Raw genomic sequence first — 21189 nt, forward strand, 5'->3', positions numbered from 1 at the left:
TATTTCGAAAAAAAAAAAAAAATACGAAACAAAAAAACAGAAAATGAAAATGAAAATGAAAAAAAAAACTGTTTACAGTTTACTGCCAAATGTTTATTGTTAAAATGAGTTGTGTCTAATTTTGTTGTACTGACGGCCACTAAAATTGTTTGCAATGCAGACAGACGGACGGACGGACAGACTCGTGCGAGAGGGTCGAGGTGTCAGAAGTCGGCGTTTTGCAACTTGCAGCAACGCCGGAAGGTCAACAGGTGCAACAAAATGCGGCACAGAGTTAAAAGTCAAAGTACCTAAACATACTCATTCCACTCACTGTCTGGCTTCGATCGTTAAACAGCCAGGAACTGTGACAAAACCACTTGATTTGAATATACTCCATAGAGGCAGAACAGAAGTCGAACCTGTGCTAAATATTATGCAGTTTGGGCGTGTGCGAATTTTATGAGGCTAATCAGAAAATCGTTATCAAAAATCGTTAATTTTTTGAGCACGTGCGTAATTATTGACTAAATGCCCATCGAAATGTTTCATTCAACTGGTTCGCTGAATGAAACTGTTGTGAATGAATGTAAAACTGGAGTAGTTCGCCCCAAGGTACTTGTGTCCATAAATGTGCTTTAGCACATACATCACAATTAGAGGACGTGCCTCAGAAGCCAATTAGGCGAGACCTAACACACATATTGCGGCAAACTAAATTTAATTGAATCCATTTTGTGCGCGCTCTGCGACACTGTGCACTCGTCGCACTGTGTAACCCCGCCGCACACGGGTCGGGAGAGTAATTGAAAGGCTGCAGGCAGTTAGCAGCTAATGGCCGTGTCGCTGCCAAAACACTTCATGACTTGCAGCATTTCAACACCAAAAACAGAAAACATCATAAAGAATATTTTTTGAAAATCAAATAAACACACATGCATACAATTAAAATTGCAAAAATATAATAAAAAAAAAAAAAAAAGATGAAGATAATATGAACCTCTGCTTAGAGATGCACAAAGAAAACTCTAGCTGCGCCAAGGTGAGGCCAAGAATATTGCAGGTTCTTGAACAGAGTCAATTACCCAAAGCAATTATGAGGTCTTGAGGTGCCTATTTAGCCTTTAACATGACAGCAATTTCATGAGCCATTAATACTCTGAAAACGTATATAAGGGGTACTTGGATTGCTACAGACGCTGCATTGCCATTATGAAATAATACTAAAGTTAGGTGGAGTTTTGAAATATATAGATATATAGATAATAAATATAATAGTAAAATTTGCTTAAGACTATATATAATCAGCAAAAATCAAGAGGTTGGCTTGAACTGAAAAAAAAAAAAAAAATTAAAAAAAAAAAAACAGCATAAAAACTAAAATACTGCAAAATGATTTTGTAGCGCTAATATAAGATTTTAAATTTATAGACATAATCCAGAGGTGAAGTACTGGAGAGTGTTGCACAATTAACATTCATAAACATGGCAAACGATCATATGCTCCAATTATAGGTCTTGGGAGATCATTGCAATAAAGATAGCTTCATTTTGCTGAGGAAAAATTATGTTTATTTCCTAGTTAATAAAAAATTTAAATAAATTTCAACAAAATTCGTTATAGCAAATATCTCTATATAGAGTTCCAGACAGCGCTACTAGTTTGATTAAGTATGCGTGGTCCTATGTCAGTCGTACGATTCGCCAGATTATCATAAGTGACGTAGAGCAATGAAATAGGAAATGAAAACTTTGCCAAATTTATGTTAAGTTTAAGAAGAAACTAGAAAATTAACTTGTTTCAGAATCTGATATAAGATTCTTAGTAGTATAAATAAATATATGTACATACATATATTTAATGGGTAGTTTCAGATACACTCACTCTCTCATATACACTCACTCTCACTCTCGCTCGCTCGCTCTCTTTACATCTCTGCCTTGCTCTTTTCTCTCAATATTGGCTAATCTATGGCTGTCAGCTATATGATGCACTAAAGGTTACTACAGAGCTTGAACTATTTGCAAGTCAAGTTAATTTTAAATGCGACGCGTGACAATTGCAAAATCTGAAACCGAGTCTGAAATTACTTGGAAAAACATAATAGAGATCGATGTGAGGCGACAAAGCAAAGGCTGCGTAGTCAAGTGCAAAGTGCGTGAAAGCCTAATTAGGCCTGGATTCGAATGCTTTAGGCCAAATGCTTATGCAAATACCAAATGACAGCTGCGAACTGAGGCGCAGCCACAGGAAGAACGCAATGTCGCACGTTTGAGTCAACACAGACACGCACTTAACGCCCCATGAGCATCGCTAGAGAAAAGCACACAAATCGCAAGCAAAAGGTTTGCAGCAACACAATAACAATAGAATTTATTGAAAAACAAAAACAATAATTATAATTTTATTTGTTTCACAGCAAAGCGATTTCCATAGAATACACAATACACAACACTTTCTCACAGGCCTTATCAGGCCAAGCCAATCGTGTGGGTGTACGGTCCCAGCCTCAGGCTGATCATAACAACTGAAGTCCATTAAAGCCCAATCAAATTGACGATCTGTAAGCATATGAAAAAATCACGTTAGAACATGAAGATAATTGCTTTGAAACACCTGAAATGATTGCTCAAAGCCATAATGTTATACTGTCAATTCTTAATAATTTTTAATCTTAGTCTTAATCTACATTAAAAATGTCATATTACTTCAGGTAATGCTTAAAAGGTTGAAGGTAGAAACACATTCCTTATATTCTTAAGCGACATCTTGGAAATTTATGTATATTTCTTTATAGATGGATAGATAAACATCTATTTATCTAAAACTCGTTTGAGTAACCAAATGTTTGCCTAGCTTTTCGTCAAAAAAGAGAGCCAGGTCTTCTATGTTAGTTAGCTTAAAGCTATGAACTTTTTTACCTATTAATCTTACCCTATCCACTTGTAGAACTCTAGTTTTCAGTACATTTTTCGATATCCCAGCTTTACTAATTGATATCGATCAATTTTTGAGGTTAGATCATGACTCATAGTGAAGAATGAGTAAAGAATGTGAGTGATAATAAATTATAATTCTTTTCTCACTTCCTTCCTTGTAGCTAACTGCTCGAAACCGTAGTTTTAATTTCATCTAACCATTAACTACGTATCTAAATTACTCTATCAAACATTGTTCATTGAAGAACACACTACAAATTACGGTATTCTATTTGATTTAGATCGAATCACAGTTGACAACAAGCGGATTTCACATTCGATTTTTTGCTTTTCTAGAACTCTAACAAATATTATAATAAAAAAAAAAAAAATACAAATAGAAACTGTCCAAAATCCGAATTCAAGTGAATGAATTGTTATGCTCTGGGCAGAAAATGGAGTAGCTGACCAATCGAATTGGCAAATGGATCACGTGCAACGAGCTCGCGGCATATCAAAACTTTACGTCTGTGATTATTCTTTGTCACCATTTGCACATGCATTTGTTATTGTTTTTATTTTATTGGCACTGTTTCCGTATAAACTTTTGCCCAAAAAAAAAAGAAGAAGAAGAAGAACAACAACAAATACAGCTTTGCTTTGGCCAGTTGCTGGGTGCTTGCTAAAAAGAACGTTTGTCCGCAGCGAGAACTTCACTATTTTCATTAACAACTCGATCATGCCCAGCATGGATAAGGCCCAAAAACCGCATGCTATTTAGAATTCAACAGCATGGCTGCAAAACCTGATTCGTGTTTTAAATATGTATATATAAACCTATATATAGTTTTATATTCTCAGCCTGAACCTGTGCCTGGGCATGGGTCTGGGCCTATGGCAGTAGCTATGCTACATAGAATATCATTTCGCATTTCGTTTATTAAATTCTATTCATTTCGTGTTGTGTTAAATACATATATATGGATTCCTATATACATATAATTATATGTGTGTCTATGTCTATAAAAAATTTTTACAGCTGCTCTGTTGTACACACACAGCAACAAAAACAATAATAATAATAATGCTACAAGATAATGGGAGATTGATGTATGGGCAGCGACCCTTCAGATGTCTGGAGCAAAACCTGTTGAACATGTGCCAAAGGGTTAGAGATTTTAAAAAGAAAACTCATAACTGGAGTATGTCGCTAATACCTTAGAACAGCTTAATATTATTCAGAAATAATTTATCTTTTCCCTTTTTTTGATTTTTGATTTATTGCTCAGCTTTGGAGAATTCTATACATTAGAACCGGTTATCTTCCTCTTCTGTGACCCCTTGACCTTATGATTAAGAATATTACATAAATTTTTGTTTATATATGTATGCTTAGTATATGTTTATAATAAAGCAATGCCACTGGCATGGTCATAAGATTCTTGTCTCTTGGTCGACTATTACAGGCCTTAGACATTGACAATGGACTTCCGGCCTTTGTCTTCCGCGTACGACTTGCAAATGTAACTGTAAAGAAGCACAACATATATTTTTCAATACAAAATCAAAAAATAACAAAAAAAAAAAAAAAAGAGTGAAACACAGCATAAGAAAATAATTAAAATATGTAAATGGATACAAAGTCACACACACATACACACGAAAAAAGGCCAAAGTCGCGCGAAATCGAACTTCACCTCGGCTGCGTCATGCGGTCGCTGCAGAGAAGAAGCAGAAAGAGTCGCTGAAATTGAAAAGAAACACTCAAATCGACGCACATTTATGCTCAGCTGTTGCTTGATTGAACATCAGGAAATACAAAATGCTAAGCAGCCTGAAGCAAACTGTAACAGGGCCCAAAGAAAAAAAAATAAAAAAAACTGAAATAATAATAACACAAACAAAAACTGAAATCAAAAACGAGTTATCTTCGGCGCTGATAAGCAGCCAAGAAACGTGTTCGCTTTAGACCGTTGCACGATCGGCCAAGATATAACATAAACAATCAAATATTAAATAGACATAACCCAACAGATTAGTTAATTAATGCGTTGCCATGGCAGCGGTTGCGTCTTCCACAATTCGCATTTGCATTGACATTGACTTTGACCGACAAAACGAAATCGAAGTCAATGCGGCGTATACTCGTTGGCCGTATGCCTATGTGTGCGCAAGCTAGTGGTATACTGTGCGTGTGTGTGTGCGTGCGTGCGTGCGTGTAAATTTCAAAATATGACAATGCGGTGGACGTGCAGTTGACAGCAATTGCACTCATAATTTATTTGACAAGTCAGAACAGACAGGAAGGAACCTTAAGGCGGTGTGATGTGAATATCTGTTGGTAAACATTGCATTTCACGGTTCAATGCAGTTGGCATTGTTAGCAACTGAAATCTGAGATCCTCGTAAGGCTAATGACTTTTTTCGGTAATGCCTAAGATTCATTCATACGCTCCATTGGACAGCGGTCAGACAGCGTAAATTTGTCAGTGCTGGCGGATTCATTGGGTCAAGTTTAAAATGCTAGAAATATTGCCCGAGACTAGATCAAAAAACGGCATTGACCGTCTTACTTGGTTCAAAAGCGCCAGCCATTGACCATAGCATAATAATACATTAAAAATAGAAGAGTATCGATGCCATAAACTAAAGACTGCGATATTTGCAATTTGTTTTTTTTTTTTTTTTTATGCAGGGGGTCGCACTTCTGCTGAAACTGTTGCTTATGCTAATGCCTATAATATTGCTGCTGCTGCGCCGGCGCGACATTGTTTTTTTCGTCTTCTTTATTTCCTGGTTTGTCAGTTTCGTTAGGCATTATAATCGGTAATTTGCTGCGTATCAAGCGCGCTAAGACAAACATTGACCTCAATGTGTGAAAGTATATATGTGTGTGATTAAATACCTAGATATTGAATATTAAAATGATTTTTTAATTGCTTCGCTTTTCAAATAAAAGTGTTTGCATAAATGCCCCTATGCTATAACGGCCAAATGCAAACTAAAACTGGAACTATCGAGTGCCGCAAATTTATGTTAACAGCATTTAGCGCTGCTATCCATAAAATTCTAAACGCACCAAATGCTGTACAGTGGCTTAGCATTAGTCTTTATTTATATGCTAGAAAATTTTATGCTCAGAAAACCGGTTTTTAAACTAAGAGAATAACCACCAACATAGTTGATTTTGATTCTATTCTAGATACAAAAATCTTAACAAGCTTTTCACATTTCTTTTTGTCTTTTTTACATCACTCATTCATGATGTAACGGCCTACACACTAAAGCTGTAACTATCAATTGGCGCAGTAATTTTTATCCCTAGACACTAGCAATGGTAAATATGAAATTCCAAATAAACGGAATGTTGAACAGTAGCTTAGCATTAATATTTATAATTTAGATATAGGAAATTTTATGATTTTCAAACCAGTTTTTAAACTTTAATTTGATAATCACCAACATATTTAATTAAATTGCAGCTGTTCTAGAAAAAATAAATAAATGCTGTAGCTATCAGTGCTTGATTAAATCTCTGGTCAGTGATTAAATGTAATTATACTGCAACGGCCAAATACAAACTGAAGCTGGAGTTATCGATTGTCGTAATTATTTAGCAGATAACAAGCAGTCTCTACAACTGATATACATGAGATTCTAAATTATGCTGTATGCTGTTAAGCGGATTAGTATTAACATTTATATGTTTACATTTTAAAATTGTATGGCTAGAAAAAAAAACTGTTTGAAATTTTGTTTGAGACCAAGAACACTAACATATTTTGAATTTAAACAGTTATTCTATTACGATTCTATTGCTAACATCGATAAGTTATTAACAATCGAAACTAAAGCTGTGCTTGCCAGACCCGTGTAAAATGTAATAAATCTTTACACGCAAGTCGGTCACACTTGCACCCTTATCTCACAAATGTTGCCAAATATAATCAGCTTTGTTTTGTAAACCACTTTTTATATAGTATTTGTAAATTCAATTCAATTTGGTGCGATTATGCTTTCATTTACAATTCGCGTAGAGCAGCCAGTAACAAAGCAATGACTGTGCGGGGCATAGAAGCTATCAAATTATATATGCCGACGTCAAAGGCAGATGCAAGAGCAGCCATAAAAACAAACATACGTGAGGAAACGGGCAGGGCCGTGATAGAACCTACACCTGTTGACAAAGGCCAGGCCATGACCTCTGTGGAACGCTACAGGCAGGAATGGGCGCAATTGCTGTCCAATTTGGACGAGGACCCCGAGTCTTTGCGTTTGGCTGCATTCAAAGGTCAGCTGAAAATGTCAAAGTTTCGCAGCATCCACTGGGCGCTGCTGCTGCGAGTGCTGAGCGCAGATCATCGCAGCTGGCATATCCAGCGCACACAGCAGCGAAGCAGGTTAATTAACTAATACAGTAAACAAAGTAAAAGTGCTTTAATGATGTGAAAACGAATTTGCAGATACGAGAAGTTTCGCGTGGACTATGTGCGCAATCCTCACGAGCTGGCTGGGCCTGTAGACGATGATCCCTTATCGCAGTCGACGAAAAGTGTCTGGAATCAGTATTTTAGCGATCAGGAGCTATTCGCTGTCATTCGCCAGGATGTGGTGCGCACGTTTCCGGGCGTGGATTTCTTTCGCAAATCCCTAATACAAAATGCCATGACAAACATACTCTTCTACTATGCCCGGGAGCATCCGTACATGTGCTACAGGCAGGGCATGCATGAGATATTGGCACCCATCATCTTTGTGGTCTACAGCGATCATCAGTCGCTGTTGCATTACAAAGAGATAGCCAAGACGGACATCAATGAAGCTCTGTTAAATGTGCTGGATGCGGCATATCTGGAGGCGGATACCTAGTAGGTTTCATTGATATATCCATTATATATCTAATTTGATAAAATTCTGTCTTTCTAGTTCTATCTTCTCGCGCCTCATGTCTTCTGTGGAAGCGTATTATCGAGTTACTAGCATAGCGTCGTCCCCTGTTGAGTTGCAGACAGCGAGCGACGTAAGCCATTGCCCTGGATTCATTGCTTTAAACAAGTACAATATACATTTAATTACAGACCCCCGGCGCTGACGCAGAGCCGCAATCAGAGGTGGAGGTTATCAGCCAGTTGAATTTGATACGCGATAAAATATTGGCCAAGCAGGATCAGCATTTGCATCACTATCTGCTCAAAATGGAAATTCCATTGCATATATTTGGCATGTGAGTGAAATTCCCTTAAAATGTAATTTATATAAAAACTTTCCTTTGTTAATTTTCAGTCGCTGGCTGCGTCTGTTGTTCGGACGGGAATTCATGCTGCTGGATTTGCTGCTGCTCTGGGATGCCATCTTTGCAGACAGCGATCGCTTCGATCTGCCCAACTATATATTGGTGGCCATGCTGGTGCACATACGAGATAAGCGTGCGTATATATACATATATATATGTGCAAAGATTCCCCTTTTTGATTTGCTTTGCGATTTGTTTTTGCAGTGCTGCTGAGTGATTATACGACATCCATGACTTACCTCATGCGCTATCCCAGCCATGTCGATGTCAATCTGGTGCTGCGACACGCCTTGCACATGCTGAATCCCAAACAATTCGAGTACCCAGCGAATGCCTTCTCCTGTGTATCATTCACAAACAATTCGCCCGCATCTGAGCCGCAAACATCACAGCAGCGTGTGCGCACTAGCTCCGAGTCTTCAAATGTGGGTACCCAAATTGATCGCCACATCAGCTATATGCAGGCTCGCAATGCTGAGAGTTCCTCTGCATTGGCGAAGCTACAGGATGTCAATAGCGTCGCCATGGATGGCTACCTCGAAGATGTAAACTTAATTCAGTGTCCCACGTGAATACCAATTTTTAACTTTATCCGTCTTCCAGAGTCCTGAGCTGCTGCGCCTGGAGCTGAAGAACGCGCAGACGGTCATCAAAATAGCTCGCAACAAACTGCTTGGCTATTTAAGCACTGTGCGCCAGCACATGGGCAAGCAGAGCAACGAAGATCTCAGTCGTGCTCTCGATGGCATGGAGGAGCTGTGCAGTTTTCTAGATGTGAAATTAATATTTCCGCTGCATGTGGCCACAGCGCCCATTGATGAGGCACTGGAGGCCAATGAGCGCAAGCAATTGAATCGCAAGCGAAGCAATGCCGCTGCCATCACGCCTCCAATTGCTCAAATGGCGCAGGTGCCCGTGGCTAGCAGTAGCTATGAAATGCCGGAGAATGCCTTCATGCACAGTTCGACGCGCCGGTTGCTGGGCGATCGACGGGAGATCGAGCTGTCGACCATCATCAGCGACGAGAGACCCGAACAAATGGTGCTGCAAAATGGTTTACCCGCGGCCGAGCCGCAACAGCCGCAACGGCCGCAATGAAACAATGTTTCAGCCATCGACTGAATATTATTTTACAAATTAAGCTAACAAATTGTGAATCCTTGATAAAAACCTTAATTATTCATTTTTTATTTGTATGAACTGCATCGGAGTAATAACAGGAAAATAAATGGATGCAATGTGCTGAAACCCTTATATATACACACATATATATACATACGTATAACTTTATAATTTTACGCTGTTTTATATACTATATATACATATATTTGTAACTTTCTTTCATTTTTATTGCAACATGAAATGTCAACGCGTATTCATGTGATACTGAAAATTATATTTATAAACTAAAAAAATTATTAAGCATTTTTTTTTATTTTCAGATATTTTGTGATTAGAGCTCGAAATTATTAAGACTTTTTTCTTAGGCATATTAAAAAAAATCGAGTGACAGTGAATAAAAACTTCATACTTCAGTAAAAGTCAAATAATCATAGCAAACCAATTTAAAGGTAAACTTTAATTTAAATACAACTTGAAGATCAGCAAAAAAAAAATGCATGTATATACATATAAAGAATAAGAGAATAATTAGTTTATCTATCCAAATAGATGAGTAGTGTATAATTTGATTCTTATTCAAATTGAATAATTTGCTTAACACTAACGTATTTTCAATTCAAGTATCGTGGAGAATATAAGACTTCAGGTTTCAGGAAAATAATAATATATATATATATGTGATAATCTAAGCATAATAATAACAATGGCATGGGAACACCGTGGCTTGATTCTAATTCAAATTTAACATTTCGGTTAACAGTCAAGACATTTACAGCTATATGTTATATGTCATAGAAATCTTTTAACTTAACACAAAGAGAAATTTGATTTCCTTACAGTTGTTTCGTGAAACAACTGCGAAAAGGCGTTACTTAGCTATTTGTATATATCAACGCGTTTTACATATTGGCTGGATGTGATGGTTTGTTGGATTGCACCACTGTGCGGTTTAAAACATATTGGCGATTTGCCTGATCTTGGATGTGTTGCGGTGTGTTGGTGCCGGCGTTCGAGTAGACAGTAGTCCTCTGCTGTTGGCTGGGCTTCTGCTGCCTCATCTGTTGAGCCTGCCCAGAGCTCTGAACTGGTACAACGATGGTGTTCTTGTTATGAACCCGCCGATAGACGGGCGTACCGCCAGTGCTGCCATTGCTTACGTCCGAGTTGGAACTGGGAGGTGTGTTCATTACAACGACGTTCGGTGGCGCATGATTCGATTGCTTCGATTGGATCCTTAAAGTATTTGGGCCATTTCCGCGCGCACCACCGCAATTGGCATTCTTTGTGGTCAGCCTATTGATGGGCACAACGCGCACTGAATCCTCGGGCTTGGAAGTGGAGTTGTTCAGAAAGCGTCGCACCTTGAACATCACCTCCTGCGTGCGTCCATTGCAAGGATCTGATGATGACACACTGATATTTGCGACAGCTGGCGCCGTATGTTCAACTGTAGACGAGCTCTGATTGGGCTCGGGTGTGTTATTGTTGCTGGACAACGCCTGCCTTAACGGTGCCGGCGGTTCATCCGGCAGATCCTCTAGAGTAATAAATGGAGACGCAGATTCTGGTGATTCGGGAACTCGTTGCAGCGTTTGGTTATCTTCCTCGAAATTTAAGCGTACCGGGTCACTGTCTCTAGGTGTGACCTCTGCTGCCTTGTCCCTCGACTGAGCAGAATCAGCTGCTAGCACTGAGGTGTTACGTTGGATGCCGCGCAACTCCAGGTCGCATACAATTTGCATGATTTTGGCTTTGCCTTCAGCAGCTAGATCCCCGGGCAGACTTTTCATGGTCTGTGTGATGCTCTCGAAGAACAGCTCCATGGTGTCCCGGGGCTGTGTAACGGACACGTTAGCCAATGAGCAATTGTGGGATGATGTATTGGCTGGCGAATCCTTTTCACGCTCGAGAGTACGCAGACGCGATACAATGTCAAAGGAGGAGCATATCATGTCCTTGGCCATATCCAACTGGCTGCGTTCATCACTTCGCTTGCCCGCTGAATCGCGCAATGCGCGCAATATGCGGCGAATCTCCATCGAGCGACGCATCCGTTTTGCTGGCGGCTGCTCACCAGTGCTGCATTCAGACCTAGAGAGAAGCGGACTAGAAATGAGTTAATTGAGTTGCATTTAGTGAGACCGTGTCATTTGCTTACTTAACGCTCAACTCCTCTTCGCTCTCCTGGTCCACATCCATTATAGACGCGGCTGGATCAGCTTCGGTAGTCGTTATCGTGGTAATCTCGCTAGTATTTCTAAGTCGCTCCAACTGCTCCAGATGCTTGCGTGATCCATCGTGCTGCCGCAAAAAGAATATCTTAATGGGCAGCCGAGTCTCGCAGAGCTTGCAATGGCAATAATTCTCATCGTTGACATCTGGCTCCAGCCAATCGTATTTCGCCTGCAGCTCGGCCATAGCCGCTTTATGCTTAGCTTCGCCCGTGGTTAGCGCTGAAGAGGCTGGTGAAGGCGTTGCCTCAGCAGCTGTAGGCGGCATTCGAGCAGATCGTTTGCGCTCGAAACGCAAGCGAACGTGTCGAGAGCTGCGCTGGTGCTTGGAGGCGTACTTAAAGCTGGGCAGGAAGACAGACACTTCGCAGAGCTTGCACCAGCCGTAATTGTGGCGAGCCTCGCTGCGTTTGTACGAAAGCCAGGGAAAGCGATCCTTCCACACCATTACCTTGCCCTGCATGGTGGCCGGTACGGCCTTGAATACTGGCTTCGGTAATGCTTTGGGGGTTGACACTGAATGCGAGTTATCGTCATCAACAGTTACATCTACGGACTCGGCATTGCTCTGATCGCCATCATCGTTTTCCTCCTCGAGTTTGCGCTGTATTCGCGCTTCCTTACGGCGTGCTGCTTGGCGCGCTTTGAACTGGGCCGCAAGCTTCTTGTGGCGTGCGCTCTGTTCGTGACGCCCCTTGTTCGACTCGCTGTGGAAGCGCACGCGACAGAATTTACATATTTGGATTTTGCGGTCCTTCGAGCAGCGTAGCCACGAAAACTGTCGCACCACGTGCTTGGCTTTCTTCGCGGTGTTTTCCTCCCCTCTGTGAGAAAAGTTTCAAAATTATTTATAACAATCGGGAGAAGAAATTTCTTTGCTTACTCTGGGGAGCTTCTTTGCGAGGTGGATAGCTTGTCGTCTTCCTGGATATAATCATCGTCACTGCCTTCTGTCTGCGCGTCGGACTGCCCCTGCTCCTCCTCCTCTTCCTCATCCTCCTGCTCGTCACCATTGAGCGCGACAGTTGCCGCCATTGCAGCTTGATGTTTCTCAGAGTTCTCATGGTTTTTACGCTTGATTTCGGAATGCCCGTAAATGAAGCGTCGGCTGCAGATATGACAGAAGGCTATTGAAGGATCATTGGGATCGGCCACTATCCAAGGATGTTGCTCTGCATACTGTGCCCAAATGCCGCGATTGAGCTTCGATCTAGAAGCAAATTAACAGAGGTTATATTTAATAGGCAACATGAATGCAATTAATTATACGCACAATTGTTTCTGCTTGAATGCGATTAAATTACTGCAATGCACTTTGGTCTTCAGGTGGCGCATGAAGCTGGTTATGGCCATGCGGCAATCGCAGAGCGTGCAACGGCATTGCTGCGGACTTGTGTCGGGCAAAAGCTCACACCAGTCACTGGGATCCGTGGACTCTCCGCAAGAGTCAACGACAGTCATCACAAGCGTATCTTCAGCAGTAGCTTTGCCACTATCTTGCAGGTCCTGCGTTTGATTGTCCGCGCTGTCCGATTGGCTGCCGCTGGGTTTGCGTTTGCGCTTCTCCATTGATCGCTGGGCCTCGCAATGTCCTTTGCTGCTCTCGTGCCGCTTGCGCAAGTAGACAAACTCCACGTTCATGCGCACATTGCAGCACTTGCACAGACCAACTGTTCCCTCCTTCTGAGTGCGCTCCAGCCAATCGTGACAGCTTAGCCAACGCTGCCAATTGAAATCGTTTAGCTTCTCCACTTCGTTGGCGCGCTTTATTTTCATAGCGGCCACATAGTTATCTGTGCCGAACTCATGCTTGATCTCCCGCTCATTCAGTCTGGGAAGTAGTATTATTTAGTTACGGATTAGAGCAATAGTTATTAATAGTTTTATACCCGCTTTGCCTATACTCTTCGCTGTTCTTAAAGACCAAATAGTTGGCCTCACGCTCCTGATGATAGAGCGACAGATTGTGTTGCTGAATGTATTTCATCTTTTTGTTTATATTGATGATCACATTGCAGTACAAGCAAAAGGCAAAGTCGCCGTCGCTCTCCTCGTGCAGCAGCCAAGGCCAGCGTTTCATCCAGATTTGCCAGCGTTCACTGCGACTGATGCCACGCGAGCCGCTGCTGCTTGCCTCGTCGGCGCTGGCCTCCTCCTCCTCATCATCATCATAGTCCACCTCTTTGCTGGAATCGATGCGTTCCAGCAAACCCATCGGATCGGGTCCATTATATGAAGCGGCACTTTCGCCATCGCTGCTGGGCTCCGTTTTGGTTGAGGTTTTGTCATCCAACTGGGGATCCTCGCCGGCATTGCCAACATTTGCCGTTTGTCTTTCACCAACCAATCCGACTTCATCTCCATCTTCGTCATCTAACTCAATTACTACTGTTTCTGCTGTGGCGCCTTCCACTTCCATTATTTTTAACTCGTGTTCGGCGGTAGTTGATTTCTTTGACGACGACGACGACGCCATTTTGTAGGTATTACCGGCATCGTTTGCATTTGGTAGGGAATTTCCAGCAATTTCCGCGATAGGCGATTCCATTTCAATCTGGACAGAGCAAACTCCGTTTATCCAGACTGTAATTGAATTGTTTTCTAGACCATTTGTTTAAATTACAATAGAATAACTTTAAAGTAAGGTTGGCTCTTAAAATTCGCAATGCAGTCCAGTTCGCGTTCGCTTGAAGTTATCGATTACAAAACATTACGCTCTTGCACTCTTGCAAAAACTTCTCAACGATTGGCGGGGATATATCGATATGTCAGTGTTGCAAAATTCAAAATATTAAAATTCGAAATTTATTTATTAATTATTAAATGAAGTTAATAAAACGAATATGTATTATGTCCATTATATTCTGAAATTAATCACTAGTCAAGCGTAATATATATTTTTGAGCTACCCCTTTGCATCTACAAATATATCGCAACTCCTATTGATATAAATAGTCATAGTAGGGTCACACTGTTGCAGCATTTGTTATTGTTAATTTTGTTGCTGTATTTTGTATTGCATTTAGCTGTGATTAAAGCAAAATGACGATATTTAATTTGTATATATTCGACAAAATGGGCACTCTGATGCACTACGCCGAGTGGAACCGTACCAAAAAATCAGGCATAACCCGAGAAGAGGTACACATTCATTCACGTCAATGGCAAAGACAATGCCAATTTGTTGTATACAATATTAAAAATAAAATAAATTTCAGGAAGCGAAACTAACGTACGGCATGCTCTTCTCCATCAAGTCCTTTGTCAGCAAAATATCCCCCCACGACCCACGAGAAGGGTTTCTTTACTACAAAACAAATCGCTACGCGTTGCACTATTTGGAGACGCCCTCGGGATTGAAGTTAGTAAAGCAACAGCTGATCTAAAGATCTAAATTAAAATTAAGCTTCTTTTGTATTTGCTTAGATTCGTGCTAAACACAGACACCGCAGCCATCAATGTGAAGGAGCTTCTGCAACAGCTGTACGCCAAAGTCTGGGTGGAGTATGTGGTGCGTGATCCACTGTGGACGCCCGGCACAGTGGTTACATCGGAGCTGTTTCAAAGCAAACTCGACGAATTTGTCAAGCAGTCGCCCATTTTCGGCATTAGAAATATTTAGAAATTTAAGCCCACTGTATAGCTAATAGATATGTACGTATAAATGTAAATAAAACATCAAATAGTATGTGACAAGCGCATTGCGTCCCCAAATTGTAGTTGTTAACAGCTACCGTGGCCCCCAATTATGTTCGCACAGCAGGAAACTGCGAATTGTCGCGGCATCATTTGAAAAGAAGCCGCCCGACACTTGCGCAAGGGAAATACTACAACTGAACTGTTACTCGCAAGCATCCAAATTTATGATTTGCAATTGCATATTATCTTTTGTTTTGCGTTTTTTTTTTGTCCGCGCAAATTCGTTAGCGTTTCGCATGTGAAGACAGTTATTGTTGCAGCTATTAAATCTGTGACTAACTCGCCCCCATCGCCAGTTGCTCTGCCTCGCATCCAAGGGATTTGCGCAATGGAAAATGATTTGCAAAATGTTGTGAGCTGCCCATACACACACATACATACATATGTATGTATGTATATACTTAAGCACACTCATGTACTTGGGTGGAAAGATCCAAAGCTAAGAGCAATGAAGAGTATGGCAAATGCCAGACGCAAGGGTGACAGAGCGAGATGCGAACATTTAACTTCGAATCTGCTGAACGATTGCCTTTTCGCAAAACCAGTCGCTGCAGTACCGTTAGCAACCTTTTGGGCTTGCTAATACATGCATACATACATACAAATATGCTTATATATGTATATATGTACATAAGTATACTTTTCGGTGCGTGTAGTTTGACTATGTCACCAAATACATATGCTAAGCCCCAAGTTTATACATACATAACATGTCATCATTTATTATTTTATATGTAGATATGCATATGTATGTATGTATGTGCATATTGTTTTTGTTATCCAATTTACATATGAATTGGAACATGTTTGTTTGAGCTAGTTCATTTATGGAAGCCGTTTTATGTGCTTCAGTTGCCTGCAGAGCATTTCAACTTCGTCAGACCAAAAACAAAATTTTCAAATATTTATGTTTCATGTATTTTGTTTTTGCCTGTTTTTACGATGTCTCACTTATTTAAACATTCATGCAAGTCATTTGCAGTTTTTGGTCTATATTTATTTGTATGTCTTTTTCTTTCTGTCACACTGATGCTTGGGTTAAATTCGAAACCGGGTTTCAACAGGGCATTGCAAAAGCAAAATCAAAATCAAAAGCAAAAGTTGCAAACACAATGGAAATCGAAATGTAAAGCGAGTTTTTAGGCCTCAGTTATTGAGTGGGCTAGTGCTATATTGTAGATAGTAATAGAAAATGGTGTATGTAGGTGTATGCATACATACATACATATATGTAGGAAAACCAGCATTTAATAAATCAACCGAACTGTCACATTACGGCGCCAACATCTTACAAAATGCCCTTTCCAAATCCAATTATTGCACACATATACATACATACATATGTATGAATGTATTTATGCATGTGTAAATGTCTGTATGTCTGTATGCACATGTATATATTTATATAAGTATTCAGATTTGTGTTTATCAATAGCAAATACCGGTTGGCGTCTGTTTGCCTTCGGCTTTCTTTCAATTTGCTAGTTGGTGGTTTTGTTTTCGTTTATCGATGACACGATCACGATTACCATCGATTCAGTCAGCCCAATTAAACGCCGCTCGTATCCCTACAACTTTGTTTGTGTGTGTGTGTTTGTGTTACGCTCTTGCTTGTTTCTTTTGCTCACAACTTTCTGCATTTCAGTTTTTCCAAATTTGTTTTTTTTTTTTTTTTTGGGTCTGCAAATGTTACGCAAATTACGAAAGCTCATTCAGTGGGTTTTATTAGATGTCAACCGAAAAGTTTACAAGGTTATGAACGCATTGGTGGGCCGCATCCAATTGGAAAATGAAAACCAGTCAATTTGTAAGTGTGTCACATGAGAAGTTGGTGTGCTCTAGTTGGAGATTTGTAGCTTGAGTGGGAGGGACTGTGTTGGGTGTGGAGAGTTAATGGAATGGATTATGAAATATCTATAATAGTTACATATTTTAATAAATAATACTCTTTATGTTTCTTTTTATTACAATGATATTCATGATATTATTATATGATTTTATTATGATCTATTGACTCTTAAAAAAACAAAATTGTATGTATTTATTTCACTTTCGGAGCTTGAAGAACATAAATGTAGGTGGAAAAAACGCAGTTTTATATATCAAAATTATTGAAACGTATTGATTATAATAAAAATTCACCAATACATAGAGTTATTAATATAACTATATCGGTTGCGTGAATAGCTCTATATTTACAGAGTTGCTAAAGCAGAACTGTTGCAACTCTGATTTCATTGAAAGCACTTTAAATGCATACACTCTAAAGAAATAGCATACAACCCAAAAAGTTCATTATAGTGCTTTAAATGACAGTTTCCACAGCTTAATGGTCAGGCTATAATATTGTGGGGCCATTGTTTGGTGTGTGGGAACCGGGAACCTACCGGCTGGGGTAAATAATTGTGAAACCTTTGATAGGCAATTGTCGTACAGCTTTTCGCTTTAGCACAATTAAATGTGAAAAAGGGGGAAGAGGAAGCTTTAATATTTTGTTGCTAACTAAGCCTAACGAAGCACTTGAGCCCACGCTCAATTGTGAAAGGGCCTTGGGCTCATCTTATTTGTTAACCAGAAATCTTCGAAACTGCGAAGTTGTTGACCAACTGGCAAAAGATCGATGCTAATGAGGTTAGCTAAAATACTATGCAAATGAGTCTTGTGCCTAAAATAAGAACGGGGAACGAACAACACAGGTGCGATGAAATTTTGGGTATAGTGTATTAAAAAAAAGATTCTGGCTGAGTAGATAAGACCGACTTCGATTTATCCCACTTTTATTCAATGATGCATATTTACTAAGCTTTAGTCTAACCATTTATTATATAGGATTTATAAAGTTTCGTTTTCTTCATGAACTTTATACATTGAACAACTTTTTAAATGATTCAAATAAAATATATTTTATTCATAAAGTCATTTTATGCATTATTCTTAGGGCTTTCTAAAAATCCACAAATAGCTCATCGAATTTCGGCTTGGCAACCGCTTTATTTCTTCTAGATAGAATGCTGCCTGTTTGACCATATACAGAAATTACGACTTAGTTAAGCCATGAAAAAGAGCAAAAAATATTTAGATAAACTATTTACAATATTTTTAGTTTATGCATTACGTTATATATATACCATATGACTAATACAAATATTTAAGAAAATAAATAATAATAATTACCCTAATGAGCAAAAATTGTGTTGTTAATATTGAATAATTGAGAATTTTTTAAGAGGCGTTGGAACTGAACAGCTGTGTACTTTGTTTAAATCTGAGATGTATTGTTTAAGTAATTTATAGATGATTAGCTATAGTACTTAAATAATTTCTGTCCTAAGGGTTGCCAAGATTGAATTGCTATTAGATGTTATTATTAGATATTAATGAACGAAAATTGAATTTTAGCTTCACTCGTTTTTTTCTCTCAATGGGAACATATTTACAGTTTAGCACGAATATCAAGAAGTCTGTTGTTTATATGACCGGTACTTTCTTTAAATAATAATCCGTAAATGCTACTCCGAATATCAATGTGATAAAGCATAGAACGCTGTTTACAAGTAAAATTAACATTATTTTTAAATACTTGTATTTCCTATATTTAACTAAAATTTTAAATGCAAAAATTGAAGATTGTCTACGCTGCTTTGACCTAGGTTAACTATGTGAGATAATCATTCGCTTCACCCCATTATAAAATTTACTTTGCATACAAGATGAGTAAAAGCAAAACTTCGTTAAAGATTTAAATTTCAATCTAATTAGGAGACGAACGAATGCAGATGTACATATATATATATATATATATATATATATATATATATATATATATATATATATATATATATATATATATATATATATATATATATATATATATATATATATATATATTTATTTATTTATTTATTTTTATTTTTTTCATATTAATTCTCATCAGGCAGAGAGATTTAAACACATTATATTAAATATATTATAAAAAGAAAAAGTATTACATATTGCCAATTTTTCTCATATTTATGTAACTATTCAACTTCCTATTATATCACACTATATCATGAATTAATTTTTTTTTAGTAATCAAACTTTATTTATTTACTTATTTATTATTAATATTAGATTCAATTTGGATCATAAATTATATATTATACAACACTGATTTTAATTGATATTATTTTCAACTAATTTCTGAAATTCCACCAGTTCACTATCCTCTTAAGCTGTATTTCCCATACAACATATTTTTAACCATACATCATACGACTCTTCCATATATCAAATACCATATATCATATCGCATATCAATTGCAAACTGATTTTAATTTGGTCTTTGTTGTGTTTGCTGATTTGTGACTAATTATGAGCTCTACGACACGTAAAATTCAGTCAATTGCGACTAACTAAGACTCGCGAGAGACAATATTGTTGAGACAATATTGGTAGAGTCACAAATAGTTGACCCTTTTTTTTCGCCTTACGCATAATGGCAAGTGGGCCTGGCTGATAAATGGCTCATAAAAGTTAATGAGACATGCGTGCGGTTGATGAATAACTGAGCTCTGCTGCACCGCCCAAGTGGTGCAATGAGCGACTGCGCGGCTGCGCGGCTGCGCATCTTGGTGGTACTGGCGGTGCAGCGGGAATTCCTTAAGGCGCGCTTCAATGTGAACCTTTTCAAGGTTCTAGACCAGGTCGACGAGGTAGTCGTGGCAATTGGCACGTAGGCCAATGCAAGCGTCATGGCTGACGCAATTACCTAGCGACTCCTTCCGTTCTGAGATAGTTTTGGATTCTTGTGGCTGACTGTACAGTGAGCACAAAGATGCGACGCGAGCCTTGCACACAGCCTTGACTTGAGTTGACTCGATGCCGCCTTGGTCACGTAGGCCAAGAGCTTTAGATCCAAACCAAATCAAACCAGTTGACCACTCGCCAATTGCTCCAGCTCCAAGAGCCGGCTGGTCACCTGTATATATTAGTCATCTATGTATATATTTAGACAAACTTATTTGCTTGATTGAGTCTGACGCATACGCATTTGCATTTGCATTTCGTCTATTTGGTTTTGGGTCAGCAGATGTTAAACTTGAAGATAAGAAATTCAGCGTGGGGGCTCAGATGCATCTGAATTTACCATATATACATATGTATATACAAATTTCTGACTGAAATATATGTATGTATACAATATATATTTAGTCAAGCAAGCACGTAGGCAAGGCACGATCTCTAATGATGCATATCTGTAACTCATTTGCCACGGTGAATTTACAAATCACATTTTGTATTACAAATTATTATAATTATACGACTAGCAGATACCTTGCTAAAGCCCCAGTCAGCTATGAATTGTATTTAGTATTCTATGTAGGATTGCTAGATGGATCCGGCGAATATGGATATATACTGAGCCAGCTTTGTCCTCTACATAGAATACTTCATTCTATAGGGTATACAAACTAAAACGCAACTGGAATTTAACAAAAACTCCTAAGCACACGCTAATAATATGCCTTTATCACCGAGTACAGGGTATATAATTTTCTATTTTAATGGTTTTATTATATTATTTTATGTAGTTAGGTTCTATCTAAGGTAAATTTGAGGTTGCATTTAGTTTCTTCTTTAGCCCTGGACTTACTGCTTTTCTTAATCAGTAAACCCTTTCTCATGGTACCTTTCAATGGGTAGTTTAGATATAAAACCTACTTACCTTTCGTAAGTACTTTACCAAACGTGATTTAGGCCTAAGTTATGCAAAATAAAAGACGTTTAAACGCAAATTTAAGATACATCCTATCCCACGAGTATGGGGTATAAAGCACATATCTAAATCACAGCACTTGAAGCTCAATTGAAAACATTTTAGGTTAAACGTTTAACTTTAAGAGGTCATGATACGCCTTCTGCGTAGATCTGCAGGGCATAGAAGAGTGGAGCTCAATATGAAAA

The 21189-nt window shown here is 38.9% G+C and overlaps 3 protein-coding genes across 4 annotated transcripts; 2 read left to right on the top strand and 1 right to left on the bottom strand.

The window, feature by feature from the left end:
• Positions 1 to 6781: 6781 nt before the first annotated feature.
• TBC1D5 (TBC1 domain family member 5) lies at positions 6782 to 9445 on the top strand. The gene is made up of 7 exons (XM_018113437.3): positions 6782 to 7298; positions 7362 to 7766; positions 7825 to 7918; positions 7977 to 8122; positions 8182 to 8324; positions 8396 to 8736; positions 8795 to 9445. The coding sequence occupies exons 1-7, from the start codon at positions 6955 to 6957 to the stop codon at positions 9287 to 9289; spliced, it is 1968 nt and encodes a 655-aa protein (XP_017968926.1). The 5' UTR covers positions 6782 to 6954; the 3' UTR covers positions 9290 to 9445.
• A 293-nt stretch (positions 9446 to 9738) lies between these two features.
• Su(var)3-7 (Suppressor of variegation 3-7) lies at positions 9739 to 14249 on the bottom strand. Of its 2 annotated transcripts, none has more exons than XM_089257783.1 (5): positions 13434 to 14249; positions 12818 to 13375; positions 12428 to 12754; positions 11472 to 12368; positions 9739 to 11404 (listed from the first exon to the last, which is right to left on the bottom strand). In XM_089257783.1, the coding sequence occupies exons 1-5, from the start codon at positions 14090 to 14092 to the stop codon at positions 10213 to 10215; spliced, it is 3633 nt and encodes a 1210-aa protein (XP_089113909.1). In that variant the 5' UTR covers positions 14093 to 14249; the 3' UTR covers positions 9739 to 10212. The 2 variants fall into 2 exon arrangements, with proteins under 2 accessions (XP_089113909.1, XP_017953454.1); XM_018097965.3 differs by having other exon boundaries at positions 9739 to 11419.
• Positions 14250 to 14495: 246 nt separating this feature from the next.
• Positions 14496 to 15240, top strand: Bet5 (blocked early in transport 5). The gene is made up of 3 exons (XM_018100463.3): positions 14496 to 14685; positions 14763 to 14905; positions 14971 to 15240. The coding sequence occupies exons 1-3, from the start codon at positions 14587 to 14589 to the stop codon at positions 15164 to 15166; spliced, it is 438 nt and encodes a 145-aa protein (XP_017955952.1). The 5' UTR covers positions 14496 to 14586; the 3' UTR covers positions 15167 to 15240.
• The last annotated feature ends 5949 nt before the right edge of the window (positions 15241 to 21189 follow it).

The sequence above is a fragment of the Drosophila navojoa genome, chromosome 2, assembly GCF_054131105.1.
Source record: "Drosophila navojoa isolate 15081-1374.11 chromosome 2, UAZ_NAV_1.0, whole genome shotgun sequence".
Lineage (NCBI taxonomy): Eukaryota > Metazoa > Arthropoda > Insecta > Diptera > Drosophilidae > Drosophila > Drosophila navojoa.